Source organism: Eleginops maclovinus, chromosome 11 (genome assembly GCF_036324505.1).
Source record: "Eleginops maclovinus isolate JMC-PN-2008 ecotype Puerto Natales chromosome 11, JC_Emac_rtc_rv5, whole genome shotgun sequence".
In the NCBI taxonomy this organism is placed as follows: domain Eukaryota; kingdom Metazoa; phylum Chordata; class Actinopteri; order Perciformes; family Eleginopidae; genus Eleginops; species Eleginops maclovinus.
The window spans coordinates 24,703,927-24,722,493 of record NC_086359.1 but is presented as its reverse complement, the minus strand read 5'-3'; the positions used below and the strand labels follow the sequence as shown (position 1 = coordinate 24,722,493).

The window sequence follows — 18,567 nt, the reverse complement described above, 5'->3', positions numbered from 1 at the left end:
ATAATTTCGATGTTGCAAAACGTCAGCAATGAAGTGAAGTATTGATGTGTAGCCTTTTATAGCTAGTTCACATAAAGGTCTGAGCTTTATGAAGTGCACTTGAACGCACCATGTGTGAGCTAGCGTTTCTCTGGAGCAGCTCTTCAAAGCTGTGAAGTGTATACGTGAATGATTGGCATACCCCTGCTTAAAAGATAAAGATCTGCTGTTGGTTTGTTGCAATTTTACTAGGCCCGCTGCCATCTGCCCCGCTACAGATGATCTGGTCACCTACTGTATTTTTGCCGTGAAGGAAAGTAGTTTCCATGACGTGGTTTTTGAAGTAATTTAAAAAGGTCTGAGCTTTTATAAAGTCACATGAACGCACCATGTGTGCGTCTGCGTTTCCATGGTTACTGTTGTGGAGTTGTGGCAGGAAAACAGGTGAGTTCACTCCTCTCCTCTCTAGATGTTTAGCACTGTTAATAGCATATGTTTGTATGATATGTTAGTTTGATCTGAATTCCTTTAGTTTGAATCTAAATGCTATAAGATAGCTGCTCAGCTAGCAGACGGCTGGTGGTTTTATCCGAGCCGCTATCGGTATTAAATATTTGACAGCGACAGACATAACGCTAACATGTTCTACAAACACCATGCTTCAGTTAATGATACACACCTGTTTGTCTCCGCTCCACTCTCCCCTCTGAAAAACCGTGTTTGCTTGAATCCAGCCCCTTTAAAATAATGTATGACATACCCAAAGAGTTTTAATGATCTACCTCATAGGAAGAGAGGAGGTTGGTGTAATGCATAAACAATGGGTGTATCAGAGGAAAACACAAATCCAGGCCTATATCTTATAAGCAGCAGACATTTTGCTGGTCTAATCACAATGCTGATGGCTGCAACCCAGTGTTCTCTGCAGGCCATCAGCATTTATATTATCCATGTCTTAACTGAAAGCTCTGACAGAACGGAGCCATGGTTACTGTTACAACTGCATGTGAATATGAAACGTTGTGCAATTTATACACAAGTGCAAAAGTAATTCATGCATTCGAGACAATGCTGTCACAAGGTAAGTGCAGACATTCAGGGACGTGGTCAAATGCCCTTTGTGAGCTCCGCTTCTTTCTGACTTTTCCTTGGAGGTGTCATACAGATGCATACTGCAATATCTGAGACATGAATGCTCAACATCTCGTTTTACAACTTTACAACTACTGTTCATGTTGTACAATCAAGATATTTTTGTATTTGTCTTTAGTTGCAGTGTTACCAAGCTGCTGCCATTATCACCAATATAGATGATCCATACTCCACAAAGCACACGTTCCATCTACAAAAAGGCATGGATAAAGACCTAAAAAATGAAAAGACATCTCAAGAGTGGAAGACTGAGCAAGATAAGCATCCTTCCCTGAGACACCAGTGGGACTCAGTGGCGTCGGACACAGAGAGCCTGGCCCAGGAGAGAGCCTACCAGCAGCAGCTACACATGCATATGATCCGCCACAACCAAAACAAATACACACTGCCTCAAAAGCAAAATGCAGACAGCTCACAGCAGGGATATCAAGAGGATGAAGATGCAAGTGATGATGAAGCTGAAGGTGTTCAAGTCGTTGATAGTCTTAATGTAGCAGAACACCACCATGCCGAAAGGAGCCCTGCCCTGACACAGACTGAGTATTTGGACACGCAAACGAATGAAAAAGAAGGAACTAGGTAAGTTACTCAAGTTCTGTTTGTCGGGCCAATTGCAACTCATTTGATGTTGCATTGAGTAATGGTATTCAAAGTAACATCAGGTAATGTACACACACTCTACATCAGTTAGTTGTGAATAGTGTCTGTCAGAATCAGAATTGGTTTTATTACCAGGTAAGTTTACACAGACAAGGAGTTTTCTTTAGTATGAGTGGTGCATACAATGACACAGAAAGAAGAATACGTAACCCAAAAATACAAATAAAAATAGTACAATTACAAAAACTATTTAAAAAATAAAAAAGTAATAATAATAATAATACTCAAAGTATAATTATGTAGGAAACTGAGCTCTTTAGCCTGGCATGTTACATATCATCACTACATTGACATTCATTTATGACGGGTGTTATAAACTGAAAACAGGACAGTATATTGCACATCCCAGTTTATTAATCGACCACTCTTTTTACTCTTACTTAATGATGAACCATTTTTTCTTGAAGGAAATAGCCTTGAAGATGTTTACATCAGGCCAAAAACATGAACAAAGCACGTTGTGTCCTTAACAGGGGACATGATATGTCTCCACTGCCCCATTTGTCCTTACACCATCTAAATCCTTTCATTGTCACACTCAAACATCTACCAGGTCATCTTAATTGGACCAATGTAGCCGGTCCCCTAAAAGCTAACGTTGGATAAAGCTAACACCGGACTACATTGATCCATCACAGAACACAGATAAATCCAGTTTAACAAAGCAGACTGTGTTGTTGTCTCAAGTTACATGCATCTTTAAAGAGGCTGCATCCTATGGCCCACTGTGGTGTGAGCCTACGTTCTGTGCCTGCTTTGTGCATTTGCTCGGCTCGGCTGTAGATCCAGCATGTTTAATTGGCTGTTTAATTGGTCGGGATTGGCTTGTGTCTGCTCCAGGGTCACGTTCACTCTTGCCTGGACTGGAAAATAAAGTGTATTTTTGGAGAAAAGATGTTACAACAGTATTCCATCCATTATATTTGTATTTGAGTGGTGCCAGATCTAGTGTGAGTGTTATTATGTATTTGGTGTTTTCAACCCTGTTAAAATAGCCATTATTGAGGGAAAGAAATAGAGCATCAGTATAGATACTTCCACACTTTTGAAAGGTAGAGTACATTTAAAATAGATGTTATTAAATACTTGGTTTTGGCCTTTTGCTGAAATGATTTGATGTAAGAGAAATAAATAATTATCTTTAATTAACTCTTGAATGACTATCAGTTTAGCAGTATGGCCTGTAGATGGCAGAAATGTATGTCATTGCACAATTGTTTATCAAACCTAAAACAACAAACAAAAAACAACAACCTCAGACTTGAATTGTTGGTAAAAAAATATCTATAAAATAGGCTTTTGTTGTGTTTCGATCACATGTGGCCTTGTCTATCACAACGTTCTATTAACGTGCCATTATCAGCTATTTACCACGATGAGATTTGTTCCTGACCTTGTTAAATTTGCCCATTGAACTGGACCGTCACTTTCACTGCCTGTGACAAATTAATTGAAATTAAGCAGATAATAGTGCTGCTGGAATACTGCAAGGAGAACGGAGGCGGCAATCAAAGCTTTTACTTTCCAACAGTACATGGATGATAAAGGATAAATAACCCTCATTCTTCACTTAACAATGAAGTGGTGTCAGTTATTTAATGAGATGCAGCCATCAATGGCACATTGTACTGAGAACGGCCTAATTCAGGGGCTTTCAGAATAACACCTTTCATGTGAGCTAAATTAGATTTTTGTTTTGTTTGGGTGGATCACAATAAGTGGTCACTCGTGGTCCATTAACAGGGATCATTGTTGCTGAAAAGGAGATCTCTCATTCTCTCTTCTGAAGGAGCAGAGGGAGAACAACACCACATCTGTTTCTACACTCTTGTTAAACCGTACTGCTGTTTCCACTTCTCTCTCCTGCAGACACAAAATGATAGTCGTTTCCCTCTCACATAGAAAAGGGGCATTCTCCATTTTCCCGTCATTTACCCACGCAGCCTGATGTCCACCAAGTGTGGGTCCGCTTCAAAAGTACATTGTTTCAGGTTAAAATGAGCATGACGCATTCTCACAAAAGCTCCATTTCCCAGAGCCTGTGCAGGGGACACAATCCTATTTGCATCAGTGTGTTCTCATAGCCCTCGCTGCTGCCTGCTCAAAGCGGGTAAGCCTTCTCGCACATTGCCATTGCATAGTTTACACAGCCAATGGAAATGTCTTTTTGAAGTAAAAGATATCCTATTAAAGCAACTCCATTCATCCGTCTTAACTATAGTCTACACCTACATCCTTCCAAATATTGCGAAAGGATGTTTGAGTATAGTCCGTATGGCTAGTTTTTTCATTTTACTATTCAGTGTTTGTCACAATATTTCAATGGCTTTTGTATTTAGGTGTCAGTATCTTGGGCGAGAAATATCAGGCTGTGGTGGTCCGCCAGTGTGTGAGGCATCGCGTCCAGCTGGATGTTGTCAATAATACGTTCTCCAACTTGTTTGAGTCATTAGAGAGACATCCCTTACCCTTTTGGCCTCATCGATGTGAAGGGCCCTACACCTAGGCAACCCTCCCCCCGACGCACAACATAACGGCAGGAGAATTAGGCTCCCCTCGTCCTCCCAGTAAGCACAACAAAGAGGCTCTCTGCTATTTATTTTAATGAGATCTCTTCATCACCATCAGAAAGAGCATTTTAGTCTGCAATTTTCAAGCCATTTCATAAGCTGAAAATTGCCGTTTGTGAACCATTCCCCCGCTAGTAGCTCTCAAACACACTGTCATTAGTGAGTCCGGAGGTGAAAACATGAGAATTATCTGTAAATACAGGCACATAATCCCCCTCATCTGTTTCAATTTCACAAGTCTCTAATAAGGCGTAGCGCTCTTTGTTTGAGGACATCATCATTCTAATAATGGTCTAATGCCTCTTGTTCCTTTGACCTCTGCTGTAAGTAAAGGCCTACGTGAATGTGTAACACTTCCTTTGGATATGGAGATGCCAATAATAAAGCTGCGTAACAAGAAATAAATCAATTATTAATGATATGGTTGAATCTTTCCTATACATACAGTATATTCCATTTAGTTTGATATCTCCTATATGCCTATTTAATTGAGCTCAGCAATAAAGTTTTTACGTTTGATACAAATATCAGTTTCAGGGTTGTTGAAATGAGATCATTTTTAATATTGTCTTTCTTCAACCCTGCAGCCAGCGGTTCACCCAGGATTCCTATTCCGACCTACGCTATGACCCTAACTGGAGGACCAACCTGAGGGGAGCCAGCCGCTTCGATGACAGTTCACATATTTCTTTTGAGGAATATCATCAAGCCCCTAAAGAGAAATCCAGTCAGTCATGTGGTGACAGACAGGGACTTGTAATTAAAGGAGGATACAGATACATCAACTCATGTCAAGCTGTTGCAGTGATTCTTCAAATGGCTGGTGATGAGTCTGAGCCATACTGCCTACACCCACAAAACGGTCAGACTGGCTCAGTTACAACTCCCCACCATAACAACCATGACCTGGAACCTCCATCACCTGAGGCTGACCATTCAAAGCCACCCTGTGGCAAAGATGTACTGAAAGGATTCAGAAGGACAAGTGTAAATAGTTGTGACAATGCAGGGGAAAATAGGAGACGGTCTACTGAGCGCAGCGAGGATGCTACGTATATCCAAAGTAAGTCCTACTTCCTGCAGGAACTGAAAAGCAGACAAGGAGGAACAACTCAAATACAGCAAATGAGCACTTCCAAATACCACAAGGCTTCATTGAACAAAAAGCTAGAAAGTCTTGCAGAGGACATTGTGGAACGCAACAAAGTGACCCTGGGGTGCAATCCCTCCAAACGTGGCTCCTATGTGAGTGTTTATGCACTGAAGCAGGAGATGCCTCATAAAGTCAATAAGGTTTGTATAATTCCATCCAATAATATCTGCTTATGGTAAAAGTCACTGAATGAAAGACAGACCTTTGATATGTGATAAAAACCCAGCAATAATGTGTGTGCTGTCAGCCTGACCCAGCTGCAGTTACAGCGGCCGACACCAGGAGCTGCACTAACACTGACAATGGTTATTGGGCGGCCCAGCTATTGTTACACTAACATGATTTAAGATTGACTCTCACTGGGGATAGACTACTGAAAAATATTGGACTAAACTCTATTTTGCATCCTAGTTTAAACTGTGTCCTAACCAGTTTGCATTTGTCCGTGTGTGGGGCTTGTTTGCTGACAGACAGATCCACTCTCTGTTGGATCTACTGTTTGTCTCCAGCGTAGGTTGTTTGTTTTGGAACTGAAGGAAGCAGATTCTGGGTGTAGTAATTATTGAGGTATTATGCCTGAACAGCTTTTGGCAAGTGTGTGGCGTTTCCTATTTTTAAGACATGTATTGCTTTGTATTAGCAAATGAACGTAGTGATGATTGTGATTTTTATGGCATTGACTTAATCCATTGAACTCGGGCTACCTCCACTAACAGTGCTGTTTTAAACACAGAGGTCAGGGTTATGGCTTATTAGTGCTCATGCGCAAGTGCTATTGTGTATTTATATCTGTCAGACGTCTGTATTTACTGTGCACTTAGGTGATCAGAAAAGTAGTCAAGTGTCAGTAAATTTTCTCTTTGAAGCTTTTTCTGAAATGAGACCATATCAATGGGCAATTACTTGAACGCATCTCTTTTTCCTGAGCTGAATATAGAGCAATATTGTTTGCTTCTTTGTTTTTTCCCTTCTGCATGAACCAATCTTACGCTCATTTAGTATTATTATTGCTTTCTATATGCCTTTTATTGTCATCTCAGACAACTAAGAGAATATTGTATGATGTTTGCCCTGACCCAGTCTGGAAAATTAATTTGGCAGAGGAGCATAGCTGTTTTTATCTGCCTTCTTCTTCACCATATGAAAAGAACCATGTCTGGCTATGCAGCGCTTATTATGAGTTGATGTGTACAACATCAGAGACGCATGGTTACCAATAGGCTCTTAGACATCCCTGCACCTGGCACAGTGGCATAATTGGTCGGGATGGCTTGCATTCCCCATTTGTTGGGCCACAAGACTGTTTGCTGGCTATAATACCCCCAACCATCTGAGCCCCAGCCCTTCACAATGTCTCATATCATCACCATTTACATAGTCAAGAGCCGTTAGCTTTGTGCAATGGTAAACAGAGCCAGAGCCTTTCCCTCTCTGGAACCCTTGTGTTTTGTCATTTCCCTCTGAATTCGCTTATTAGTTTTCCATCGCCCTGTCTCCCCAAAGACGTGTCTTACTTAATGGGGGACATAGGGGCACAAAAGAAGGGGCATTCATTTACATGTGTCTATTTCCTGTTTCAAGATAGGATTCATCATTGTATTGGTTTTTTACTGCAACATTATTTTGCATAAACAAAACTGAAAACTAACATTGAAACTATATTTCACAGGCAGAGTTAAGAAAATATAATAATATCAGTAAAAGCTGCAGCTCATTGAAGCATTGAGATGACATACAATCCAATAGGGCTACAGAGTCACGGTTTCCACTCTGCTCCTGGATTGGAGTTTTGAATACATGTTATATTTATTTTCACACACACTAAATGAAATATTAAAAATGAAATTAGACAAATATGATTTATTTTTCTTCAGTATTGGGAAATTAAATATTAAAGGTCAGGCAGACGTGCAGAAACACTTTTGTATCACCACACATCTTCTATCACAAAGCCTGTTGTGCCTCCTCCCTCTCTGTCCGAAGCTCCTCACAAAAGAAAGCAACAGTCAGGACACAAATGGCATCAGTCTCACAAATCAAGCTTTTCACAAATCAGTCCAGAAAAGTCTGTCGTTACGTGGGCCTTTAAAAACACCCCATTTGGCTGTCTAAAGGCAACTGATAATTAGACGTGTTATTAAATGTACACAATTTCCTAATGCAGCAAATGTTTAGCTGGGCCAAGTGGGAGAGTGGCAGCAGCAATGATTGGCTTCATCGGGGCCCGGGCCTCCTTTGATAAAGACAGAAGTAGCAGATCAATCTTCTGCTATTGCACTCACCCCTTAGAGTCCCTACTCCTCTCGCAGGCCCTCACTTCAAAGCCAGGGCAACATAATGTACAATCTTTTAATAGCTTTAGAGCAAAGCTCTGGGGAGCTCTCTGCCACTGTATACCCTGCCTCAGTCTAAACACCTAATCAAGATTACCTGGGCCGGCCACAATAGCAGCTAAATGCAATTCAAGATCTACAGCCCCTTTGAAGTTTTCATTTGGAAAAGCAGATGTTTCCCGGGTACAGGAGGTAATACAGCTTGCCGCAATTGCCAGACTTTGTTGTGACATCGTCTCACAGAGAGGCAATTACGAGCCTCCCAATTTAGTAAAAAAGGTATTACACAGCTTACCATGCTCAAAATGCAATACAGTCTTGATCATTTGCTCCAACTGATTGGGATGTTTATAATGGGGGACTAAAGGCAATGGCAAGAGGAATAGTTGAAGGTGAGAGGCGCAGAGTGTGTGTGTGTGTGTGTGTGTGTGTGTGTGTGTGTGTGTGTGTGTGTGTGTGTGTGTGTGTGTGTGTGTGTGTGTGTGTGTGTGTGTGTGTGTGTGTGTGTGTGTGTGTGTGTGTGTGTGTGTGTGTGTGTGTGTACACTGCTGGACATACAGTAGTCAATGAACCCTATTTCTGATCTTCCAACACTGCCTATTCTTACTGATGAACCTGTAACAGCACCCAGTGTCTGACCGTATTTCTGTCATTTCAGACACATTCTCCTGTCCTGTTGCTCAGTTCGTGTGTGGTTCAGTTAATACCCAAAAGCAAACAAGTGTACCTGAAAGCTAGAGAAAAGAGCCATACAGCTTACATGATGAAAAAGAATATGGTCAAGGAGGGTTGTCTGACATTGTCCTGAATTCTTCCCATTTTAACAGGGACATCGCAGCGTATTATACACAATCACAAACACACTTATTGACGATATGGTACAACTGGATCCTCTCACTCCTTGTGACCTTCACCTATTCAAGCTCACAGAATTGGTGGCATTCAGTGAAAAAGTCTTCAGCCTGTCAATACCATTGATACACTCAGATGGTCCTCTGCCGCTGAGGGGAGTCCTGAAGTTAACTAAATGATTTTCATTACAGCATTAGCAGAACACATTCTCATGGCTCAAACAGGTACATTAGGAACAACTGAAACAGGAAAATCGACGGAATATGATGTGGTGGAGTAAGACAGGCACTGATAGTAATGGATGCAGTATTGATACCCCTGAGTAGCTGTTGGTGTGTCTTTTAATTGGCTTTCCAAAAGGCTTTAGTTTCTGGTGTATATATTTTTGCTCAACATTTTCAGTATCAGTATGTTGTGTTCTGTCTAAAAGTGCTTAACAGAGTACGCTAGCAGAGTGAATCAGGTTTAGAGCCCAGGCGGTTGAGGGTAGGAACCTCTTGGTCCTCTCCCTTGGTTAACAGCCCAGAGTAATGTGAACATGTAGTAAAACCTACTTTTGTTTGTGTGTATGGAATCTCCGTTGCCTAAGTTCCAGCAAGGGCCACGAAGCTGCTGCACAGCTGAGACACGATCACTTATGCTTTTAATTTCCTTCAGGGAATGTGCACACAATCACTGCTGGTGTCTCTGCACCAGGGCTTGCCAGAGATGATTTTTTTTTTTTTAAGAAAAAAGAGGAGTCTGAGTAAAAAAGCAGAAGATTGGAGGAGCGTTATTATTTTGAGCACTTGAGCATCCACCTTGAAGCTGCCAAGCAGATGAAAATAAACATTTTCCCTCTGGAATGGGCAAAGCTGATGTTTGCTAAATCAGTGGCATTAGATGCATGAGACACTCGCTCACAGACCTCCTGCTAAATAATTTGGTGAGATCATGCGAAGAACAGCTTCAGCCCTCCAGTCACTCTGGTAGAGAATTCAGCCTCTTATCCAGAGCTCATATGTGTCTGCTGTTTGTGGTGTGAGTGGTTGGTTCATGCTTTGTGCTCAACATCACTTTAAAGCGAGAAACAAAACACCTAAGATTTAGACAAAGCTACACTTTGCATGTTGGCATATCTTACAGAAATGCAGAGGATTAAAAACATCTAGATTCACAGCAGCAGTCTTTGAATATGAAAAGGCAGATTTAGTGTGTAGTTATGATACGCTTCTCTTTGCCCTTTACAGCTCAGCACTCAGCGAAGTCTGGCTGGGATTTTGCAGTTTTCTATAGAACCGCTGATCCAAATAACATTTCACTCAGCACTGCACTCCTCCTGGTCCACGGAAACACACATGCCAAGTGTGTATTAATCAAAACTCAGATAAACACAAGTACACAGACATCTGGGTTATTATATTTACAGTTTGTTTGCTGTTGTTAAAACATCTGTGATTTTCTGTTCAGAATGGAGGTAAATTGTGCTGTATGCTGGGCCATGCTAAGTCTCTACGTCTTTGAATCAGTCTTGTCTATCAGTCTCCTCTTTGCTCTGACATTCTACATCAATGAAAAAATGTTATTCTCATTCTAATCCTATTATAACCCCAGTTCACCCGGATCAGTGAAGAAAAGAAAACCCAGTGGAAAGAATACCCCAACTGCCCTCAGCAGCAGCAGCAGCAGCAGCAGCTCCCACCTTCCCCGGGGGTCAAGGCTGAGTGGGGAGACTGTCTGAGCTCCGCATTTGCAACACCAGCCGCTGAAACTCAGACAAATCCTCTGAGGACATCTTCCCCACATCTTCTGCTGCCCAGCATCCACCGCAACATTAACCTCAACACTTCCCATCTCTGTGCTTTCATCCAGCGGAGGGGCCAGGATGACATCATCAATTTAACATCTCCTCACTGGAGCCCCCCATCTGAAGTTGAACTTGCCTTTTTCCCTGGATGTCGACAAACTAATCACCAGCGAAACCTTAAGAGCAGCCCTGAACAATGGCAAAGGTGAGCCCTTTATATAAGTCTTTTTTCTGACCAAAGATGAGAAAGACTTGCATTTTAAGGATCCTATTGGGGAAACAGATCAATGCTGCACCAAATAATAGCCTGCTAGCGCTGAGGAAAGCTAACAAGTGTTATCCATGTAAATGAATAAGAATGTGCAATACATCAAGTAATATATTAGGAAAAATACATTGTCTATTACAATGGAAACTTAGTTTGTATCCACCAATAACTTATGTGTGTTCCAGGACAACTGCACTCAAGTGGCCACTATCCTGTGAAGGGGAGCAGAAGAAGGCTCCAACTGAGGTCCACACTAACCTTCCCAGGACCCCCAGCACCACTTTGTCCCTGGGCTCGGGCTCAGGCCTCACAGTTCTGCCCCCTATAAGAGAGTCAGAGGCAGGAAGAGAGTCTGAGCCGAGCCCTGGGAACACAGAGTCCCCCTTCCACACTGACGGATACCTACTGCAGCTGGATAGACAGAAGCAGCTCAGGACCAGAGCCACATACAAGGTGTGTGTGTGTGTGTGTGTGTGTGTGTGTGTGTGTGTGTGTGTGTGTGTGTGTGTGTGTGTGTGTGTGTGTGTGTGTGTGTGTGTGTGTGTGTGTGTGTGTGTGTGTGTGTGCATGCATGCGTGTGTGTGTGAGAGATCTTATTTTGTATCCTGAAAGGAGGGATAATGACTGTTCACAGGTTTTATTGCTTGTGTTTATTTATGCCATCTAATCTGGCGTGTCACCTATAAAAAGGATTAGTCTGAAATACATGCATTTTTAAACAGTGTTCAAAAAGGGCTCAAGATCCATATAACTTACTGAATAATTGCGTTCCAGTTAGAAAAATAAGATCTCATTATGCAGTTAACAAAAGTGACCCATGAATTCTTCAATTGAGTGGTATTCCCCTTTAATCCTACGTACACAAGAGGTTACACAAATAAATGCCCCTTTGAAGTCCTGAATAATCCCCTCAGCTGTCTCCATGCAGGGACAGCTTAATCCAGCAGGAGTGTTCTGGTGACTAAGGCACAAAACATCAGGTTAATTGTCTAGCTCCACTAAGCTACACTTAATTGCTATAAGATGATGACTATATAAACCAGAGAGCTGCAGGCTCTGAAAAGCCATTTAAAGATGTGTTAGAGGATAAGGTGATTAGTAGCAGAGAGTCTGAGGCACAGGGCCACTAAACATGCCCAATTGCATTTAATGATTTGGCTGTTTGTATGTTTCCCCCTCTCTCGTGTGCCATGCTGAGATATTTAAATATTGAAATACAGGTGACTGTCATTGTCATAAAAACTATTATCCACTGGTAAAACTCACCTCAGCATTGTTGCTAACTGACTAAAAATGTCAAACCTAGCTTTTTTTGCTTTCATGTTTTCCGTGTCTTCATACAAGTACTGATCTGTGTGAAGAGATAGGACCAGGTTTGCACATGGCTGGATATTCTTTCAGGGAATGATATACATCAGGCATGAACACAGACGATTGATTATGTATGATGTATAGTGTGTCATATTTATTGTTACAATAACTAACAATTGAGATAAGTAGACCCCAGTGAGGCCGCAGAGTGCTCACAGTATTCATACTGGAGCCTTCACATGTTCATCCTGTGGTGCCCAACACCACTCATCCACTGACCTCCCCTCTCTCCCACCATGTTAGCCATCATGTCTGACGAGATTACTGACTCAATTTGTAAAGCAGTCTTGCTGTAGTGCCCCGGCATGAAAGCAGATGAGCATGACTTAGGGGTTCTAGAAGGGAAGGGGGCCCGGAAAGAAAGAGACCCTGTTGTGCCCCTGGCTGACGGAGAGCAAATTGAAATCCCCCTTCTGAAAAGCAGCCAGTAAAATCTGGAATGATTAGCTCTCTTTTGTCTGGGACAGCTTGTGGATTGCGCACACACACACACACACACACACACACACACACACACACACACACACACACACACACACACACACACACACACACACACACACACACACACACACACACACACACACACACACATACTCTTCGTGCCTCCCCTATCACCCACACACTAATGTGAAGTAGTAATATGTTTCTGGTTTGTTTGAAATAATATGCGAGTTCTGCAGAAAAAATCATCAATACATTTAAATTGATTAAGTGCTGATCTTGCTGAACTGCCATCACTTTAACGTAAAAATAAAATTAAACAAGTCTAAAAAAGGGTTCTGAAGAGCATGTCTCTGCAGGGCTCTGAGCTAAATGCTAACATCCTCACTGCAAAGCTCACAGTAATGGCAGCAGTTATTAGGTCATGACGGTGTATGACGTTGTGTGGATTTTGATTTGTATGTTTTACACTTTTACAGCCCAGAACAGGCGTTAACCAAAGCCTGACTGTTTTTTTTCTGTTTTCTACAGAATGAATCAAATAACTCTCTCAGCTACACACACCCGACTTTATATAAGTCCTATACGTGTATATACATATTCACACACACAGACCTGTGGAAGAAAAGACAAAGTGACAAAGTAGTTATGATTCATTGGAGATATTTCACCAGATATGTGCTTTGGTCTGTTGTTGGCTCTAGATGGATTAGTCAGAGGTTGTCAGAAGTAGTGTCACAAGTCATTAGGATTGTCTTCTGGAAACCATCTGTACTATGACCCCAATCCAACAGCTGTTAAGACATTTCAACTAAAATGTCATCTGCATGGTGGCAGGAGATCAGTATTGTGGGCTTCCTCATCTGGGGATTTTGAATCTCTGTACCAAATATCAAGGCAATCCATCCAATATTTCAGTCTGGACCGTAATCGTGATGTCACAAGTGTGGCTGAAAGCATAAACACAGTCTCCGGGCCTGATATGTATGGCTTAGCATGAAACGATCAGTCTCGATCACTTCGTGTTCTTCTAAACGCATCATGAACCCAATGACAGGATTTTATTTGTTGTGCTTTTGTGCCGTTTTGATTGCTATATAAGCAAATGGGGTTCAGTTTAACAAAGGTCATCTCCAAAGGAAGTATTTAAAGCTTCACTGTGTGTTTGACACACAGATTCAAACTGTACTCTCTCTCCCCCCCCCCCTCTCTCAGGCATACAGTCTCAAAGACTACAAGCAGCTGAAGTCAGATGTAAATCTGCGGGGCCTGGGCCCTGACTACAAAGCAGTTGAACAGACAGTGAGTATTGGCACTGATGCACCAGTTTGAAGGGGTTCATTTTCATCGTCTCTAAACCTGCGGTATCTGCAGTAAAATTTCCCTACACTTTTCCATATGTGATATATGGAAAAGTGTAGGGAAATTTTACCGCAGATATATTTCTTTTGACAATCTTAAATATGTTCAAAACATTGCTCTAAAATAAAATAGAATTGACAGAGCGAGAGAAACAGTCATCTGTCCGAAGGTAGCTGACAAGCAGGGAGATCTGCCTCTGGAGCTCCATTTCAGATGTCTGCTTTGTCATTATATGCATGAATCCATTTTGTGAGAGCCTTTCAACAATATGAGGCCAACAAAATACAAAAGCTCTTCTATACGTACCATGATGGTATCATTTGCACTTAAGCCATATTACCTTAAGGAGTGACTCACAGATAGAAATGAGTTTTGACAAACATGTTCAGCTGTGCCCAAACTCAGATGTCCAATAGTGTCATTGTGTATCCACTAACCCTCTTCCAATGGTCCGAGTTCATCATCTAAGAGCTCCCATGCTGTTCCAAAGATAAAATGACATTTACAAAGCAAGTGAGAGCACCCCTAAGAAGGTAAGTGCTCTGGGCTGTGATGTCTCTGTGGTTAATCCCCAGTTGTAAAAAGTGAGCATGTTTGACCAATTTACACCAGATTGAGCCCTGGGCATCTCCAGGTCCGAGCCTATTAGTGAGTGATATGTGTAAATGTTGATCGGCCCGCTGAAAGGCCTGCTGTGTTTGGTATTGTTGGGCTACATGGAGAGGCTCTGCCGGGGGGGAGGCACAAAGACAAGAGCCTTAAGAAAGAACTGACTGAGTTAATTAAACCTCTCTCTCTCTCTCTTACCATCATCATGCTGAGAAAATGAAACGACAGAAGCTGTATTCAAATGTGATCCGCGAGCAGAACAAAAACACAAGTAGGATCCCCTTTCTACTGGCCAAGGACCCGGAAGGCAGCGACAAGAAAGTTCCCAGGATGAAGGTGTGTGTGTTAATCGTTCTGAGTGTGTCTGTACTCATGTGAAAACCACATCCCTTCTTCAAAACAGTCCGTTTTTTAACTGAGACAAATTGTTACATAGCAAGATGCAAAGAAAGAGTGTAGGAGATTAGGGAGAATGTCTCTGCAGGGTTCCTCTCTGACCCAGCTGTCAGGGAGCTATCCGGACTAGCTCGGCAGGAATAGCTGGTGTCAGACTGCTTAGCAGTTATTCATAAAACACTGTGAACTAAATACTATATAACCTTTAAATTACAGTTGTGTTTTAACCCTTGTGTTGTGTTCAAAAGCTGTTTCCGTTCATGGTGTTCACGGGTCAATTTTGACCCATGATTTAACTCGGTCCAAAACAATGAAAAATTACGACTTTCATCCAATATTGTTTTTATTACATCATAACTGACTAATTATGCATTCATAAGCGTACAATCCTGTTGTAATTTAATTGCATGCCCCCAAAACAAATAGCACATTTTTTAAAGTAAAATATTGGATTAAATTCACTCATTATATTCCCTATAGTGAAGACAGTGGATGATTATGTTAACTGACTATAATAGACTAATATTAGAATACAATTACAAGAAAAAGTCTCAAGTCAAAGATCAATCTTGATTGGGCCAAATTTGACCCAGAGTCACCCACAACGATGCGCTGCTGGTCTTCCTAGACGAAAACCAAATTATACACTATTCCTTTGGGAAACCTTCTGACATAAATTGTCATTATCAGTTTGTAGTGTTTATGTAGCTAAAGTGGAGGTTATCATGAAGTCTTGTTCCGATAAAAAAAACTAGAGAGCAATTATGATACCATTTTAACTTGAAACGGGTCACGGGACCTGAACACAACATAAGGATCCTGTCATATACACTGAAAACACTGAAACGTTGACTTTAATTAAAAAGCATAATACATTTAATTAAAGTCAATGTTTCAGCTTTTTTTGTGAGGTAAAAGGTGGTCAAATGACATGCATTTATCATGCGTGATACTGAAACACAACCAAGAACAACTCTCTGAGCTCTCTAGGGCTGCTTGTGTTTAACTGCATGTCAGGATCCTGTGGGAGTGTTCCTATCTTTCCACACAGATGCTAGGCTGAATACACTATTTTTTGAGTTTTGAAATGTTTCATACCCTGAAAACAACTAACAGTTAAGCTATAATAAAAGTCATGTTCTGTGATATACTGTAATGTATCAGGAGGGGAACACAACCATGACATTGTTTGAGGTCACAGTGAACAGTTTACAGACATTCCTGGAGGACTAGTCGCATTTCTGACTGTTGTCATACAGTACACAATAATTAGTAACCAACATCTGTTGATCTCTCACTCCCTCTCTCTCTGAATCTTAGGCATTGGAATATGCCAAGACAATAGCCAAACCTGTTCCGTCTCAGCCCAAACAGAGAGAGCAGCAGTCCGAAGGCTCCACTGAGCGCGCTCCGTACCCGCAGCTGGCCACACTGGAAGTCCTTCGAAAGCGGCATGAAGAAGAAAAGCAGGCTGTGGCCCTCTTCAGAAGAGTTCATGCTATCTGAAGCAAGGTGCATTCCAAATAAACAGGAGGCCCTGCTGCCACTGATATATGATAGATGAGACACCTTTTTCAAAATATTTATCAAAAGATAGATAAATATCATTTCTGAAAAGATTGGCTGCCTTAGTTTTTACATTTTACAGAGCTTACATTTTGGAAGTCAATGTAGCCATTTGTAACCATTTTTGGAACTAGGCAAAGACAAAGCACAACATAGAATCAACTACTGACACCTTAAGTTCTAGAAGTGTTCTCTATAAAAAGGAAGGAGCCGTTTATTTGGAACTGTGTCTACTGACTGTCAGAGGAGCTGCAGTGTAAAGCACTCTGATATTACCTCTCTCCAGCGTAGTAATGTGTACAGTTAAAGTTCGGTTCAGCCTGGGGACTGTTGCATGGTGACACGTTATTCATGGTAGAGCAGATTACTCTTTAATGACATTTCCCTGACAGTGACACAGTCACAGGGAGGACTTAAAATGGCGATGCTTTGTTGCAAAATGCTAAATAAAACCTATCTTTATATTATTTTCTTTGTACCAAAACATGTGTAGCACCCGGGACACATACTGTATGTTCCAGTTACGGCAGTCTCTGCAACCCGTGGTGGTTGAAACAGTTGATATTTTATAAAGCTGCACGTCAATGATAATACATTTTTGGCACTCATTATATTTATCAAATACCCCCAAAGAGCAGCAGTGCACAAATAAATGTTCATACTATGGGATGAACACTGTCTGACATATACAACCTGCTACAGTTCTTCTTCAGTGTGCTGAGACGATTGAATATGCAAAATGATCAGACACGTAGGGGTTTGTGGGTACCTGCACAGCAGACTCTGTCTTATTGCTGAAGAAGAGCTAAATGTCTCATCTCTTTAATGACATTAAGGGATTGTAGAATGTCAGCATGATCATTGAACAGTCATATACCCACAGCACTGAGCTCTCCATTTCCACTATACAGTCCACGTCTAACCATCCCAGACTCCTGATGCCCACACTATATCTTTCATGAAAGAGACAGGTGATAAAATATAGATATTAAACCCCATTACACCTGCATTACACCGTATAATCCAGAATACTGCACACACACATTGTTGCTGCTCTCACTTTAACAATGTAGAACGTCCTGCTCAAATCACAGAGGACACTTTGAAAGTCCCCTCATGCGGTATTAGTCCTGGTTCTGTAGCCATGTTCCAAGTAGTAACTCCACCCCAACACAAAACACTCAAGCAGCTCATTTTACTAATTGAACCCTCAGATCATTATCAAAGCACTATTTACCTCTGTGCAATATTTTAATTAGATTATAGTCTCTATTTAACCCATCATGGGCTCTTTGAAGCTCTGTGTTTTTAGTGTTAAGTCCTCAGATGCGCGGTTGGAAACAAATGACAGAGCCCTTTTTCATTTAATGAGAAACGCTGCCTATCCAGACTGAGTCACTGCATCTTTTTTAAGTCCCACCTACTCATTTTTCGCCATTGAAATCCAGTTAATTGAAGGAGTCTTTCGCTGCTATACATGAAGGGGGCCAAATTAGCATCCCTTTTTGCCCATTGGGAAGCCCGGGGAGACGAGGTTCTTTGATGTGAGGAGCACGCTTTCAGCCGGCGGCAGGCTTCCTGTGAATGAGCTGATGGCCCTGCTATTAAGGCCAAATGCAGATGCGTCCATGTGTTGCAAAACGCTTAATCTTTTAATTGATCACCTTCTGCATGGCCTATTCTCCACGTTTTTTCCTCACTGACCTAATCACATTTTGAAGAAGGCATGAATTGCTTTCCAAAAACCCATGAACGAACGGCTAGTCCTGTATGAAGGAGAAGAGAGGGTAGCATGATGTTGTGCAAATGCCTCAGAGATATCTCTTATCACAATATTGATTAGACAGTATAAATTGACAATAAATAGTTGATTATACACTCAGAGATTGCTCATTCATGCCTCTCACAGCAGTGTGGGTCTGTGGACCGAAGGGAACCCACTCTAATGAGGCAAAGTGAATGTTATGTTTGTTGATATGTTGGACATCTGTTGAACAAGATTATTTTAATGAAATATTCTGGACCATTGGTAAACTACTCAGTGAACTAATGAAATCTCACGGAAA

General features: G+C 41.5%; 1 protein-coding gene across 1 annotated transcript; it reads left to right on the top strand.

Moving 5' to 3' along the window:
• Positions 1-386: 386 nt before the first annotated feature.
• jhy (junctional cadherin complex regulator) lies at positions 387-17,235 on the top strand. The gene is made up of 8 exons (XM_063895378.1): positions 387-423; positions 1,250-1,710; positions 4,949-5,654; positions 10,293-10,690; positions 10,939-11,206; positions 13,784-13,871; positions 14,748-14,875; positions 16,256-17,235. The coding sequence occupies exons 2-8, from the start codon at positions 1,334-1,336 to the stop codon at positions 16,439-16,441; spliced, it is 2,151 nt and encodes a 716-aa protein (XP_063751448.1). The 5' UTR covers positions 387-423; positions 1,250-1,333; the 3' UTR covers positions 16,442-17,235.
• The last annotated feature ends 1,332 nt before the right edge of the window (positions 17,236-18,567 follow it).

Coding starts and splice junctions, on each gene's coding strand:
- jhy (XM_063895378.1), top strand. CDS start 1,334: ATGGATAAAGACCTAAAAAATGAAAAGACATCTCAAGAGTGGAAGACT. Junction 1,711..4,948: donor AATGAAAAAGAAGGAACTAG/GTAAGTTACTCA, acceptor TCAACCCTGCAG/CCAGCGGTTCACCCAGGATT. Junction 13,872..14,747: donor CAAAGCAGTTGAACAGACAG/TGAGTATTGGCA, acceptor ACCATCATCATG/CTGAGAAAATGAAACGACAG.